The sequence below is a fragment of the Trachymyrmex septentrionalis genome, unplaced genomic scaffold, assembly GCF_001594115.1.
Source record: "Trachymyrmex septentrionalis isolate Tsep2-gDNA-1 unplaced genomic scaffold, Tsep1.0 scaffold196, whole genome shotgun sequence".
Lineage (NCBI taxonomy): Eukaryota > Metazoa > Arthropoda > Insecta > Hymenoptera > Formicidae > Trachymyrmex > Trachymyrmex septentrionalis.
The window spans coordinates 1,015,819-1,016,623 of NW_017305135.1; the positions used below are offsets into that span (position 1 = coordinate 1,015,819).

Genomic DNA, 805 nt, shown 5'->3' on the forward strand with positions numbered 1-805 from the left:
TGAATGTTTAAAGGTCACCGGAAATCACGATGTGCGACAAGACCACTTATTCCGAAAGCTATATGGAGAACGATGCGGTTTCTAGGGAGAAACCTATCCTTCCTGTCACGGCATATGTACTTCCTTACGGCGCGAAATTTGCGGATAAAACCATCTACAAGGAGAGCTATCTACCAGGTATCGTAGAGCGCATGGTGCCATTTATTCCCTGTGGCAATATCTCTATCTCCGATGCAAAAATGTCCGCCGATACGACTAGCAAGGTGCAACTTCTTAATTATTCTTAGATCACGCGACACAAAGTTGCTATATAAAATTATAAAAAATAGTTTTATAGTTTGGTTTATAATTCTCGTAATTCTTATGCGAGTTATCTCGCAGCTGAGTTATCAACGAGTCTGGACCGAGAAGCCAAAACCGTATCTGCCGCGCACTAAGACCATGTTGGCAACCGCTAAAATGCAATCGGATACGACATCTCGTTGTGAATACGTAGCGAAAACGACGTTACGTCCGGACCTTATCGTCCCCTCTGATAATATCCGCACAATCGATGTACCGTTGAAGGGAGAGACGACTACCGCATTATCTTATGTAAAACCCGACATGATAAAACCTGTTCGCAGTTACAAACCCGTTATGCAATATTACAGGTGAGAAGGAAAAACGAAAACATCGTAAAATTTAAACAGTCCAAAAGACATTAATGATGCAGCTAAAACTCGTTTTCTCAGAAGGAAATTCTTTCTTCCGAGGACGTCTTTAAATTGTTTGACTCTGTAATTAATTTCTTTATCCATTTAAT

The 805-nt window shown here is 40.7% G+C and overlaps 1 protein-coding gene across 1 annotated transcript in view; it reads left to right on the forward strand.

The window, feature by feature from the left end:
• LOC108747250 overlaps window positions 1-805 on the forward strand; it is a 7,600-nt gene that overhangs the window by 6,175 nt on the left and 620 nt on the right. Inside the window, exons 8-9 of the mRNA XM_018484626.1 lie at window positions 14-263; window positions 382-653. Of these exons, the coding sequence (XP_018340128.1) occupies window positions 14-263; window positions 382-653 (522 nt within the window). The remainder of the gene's footprint in view (window positions 1-13; window positions 264-381; window positions 654-805) is intronic.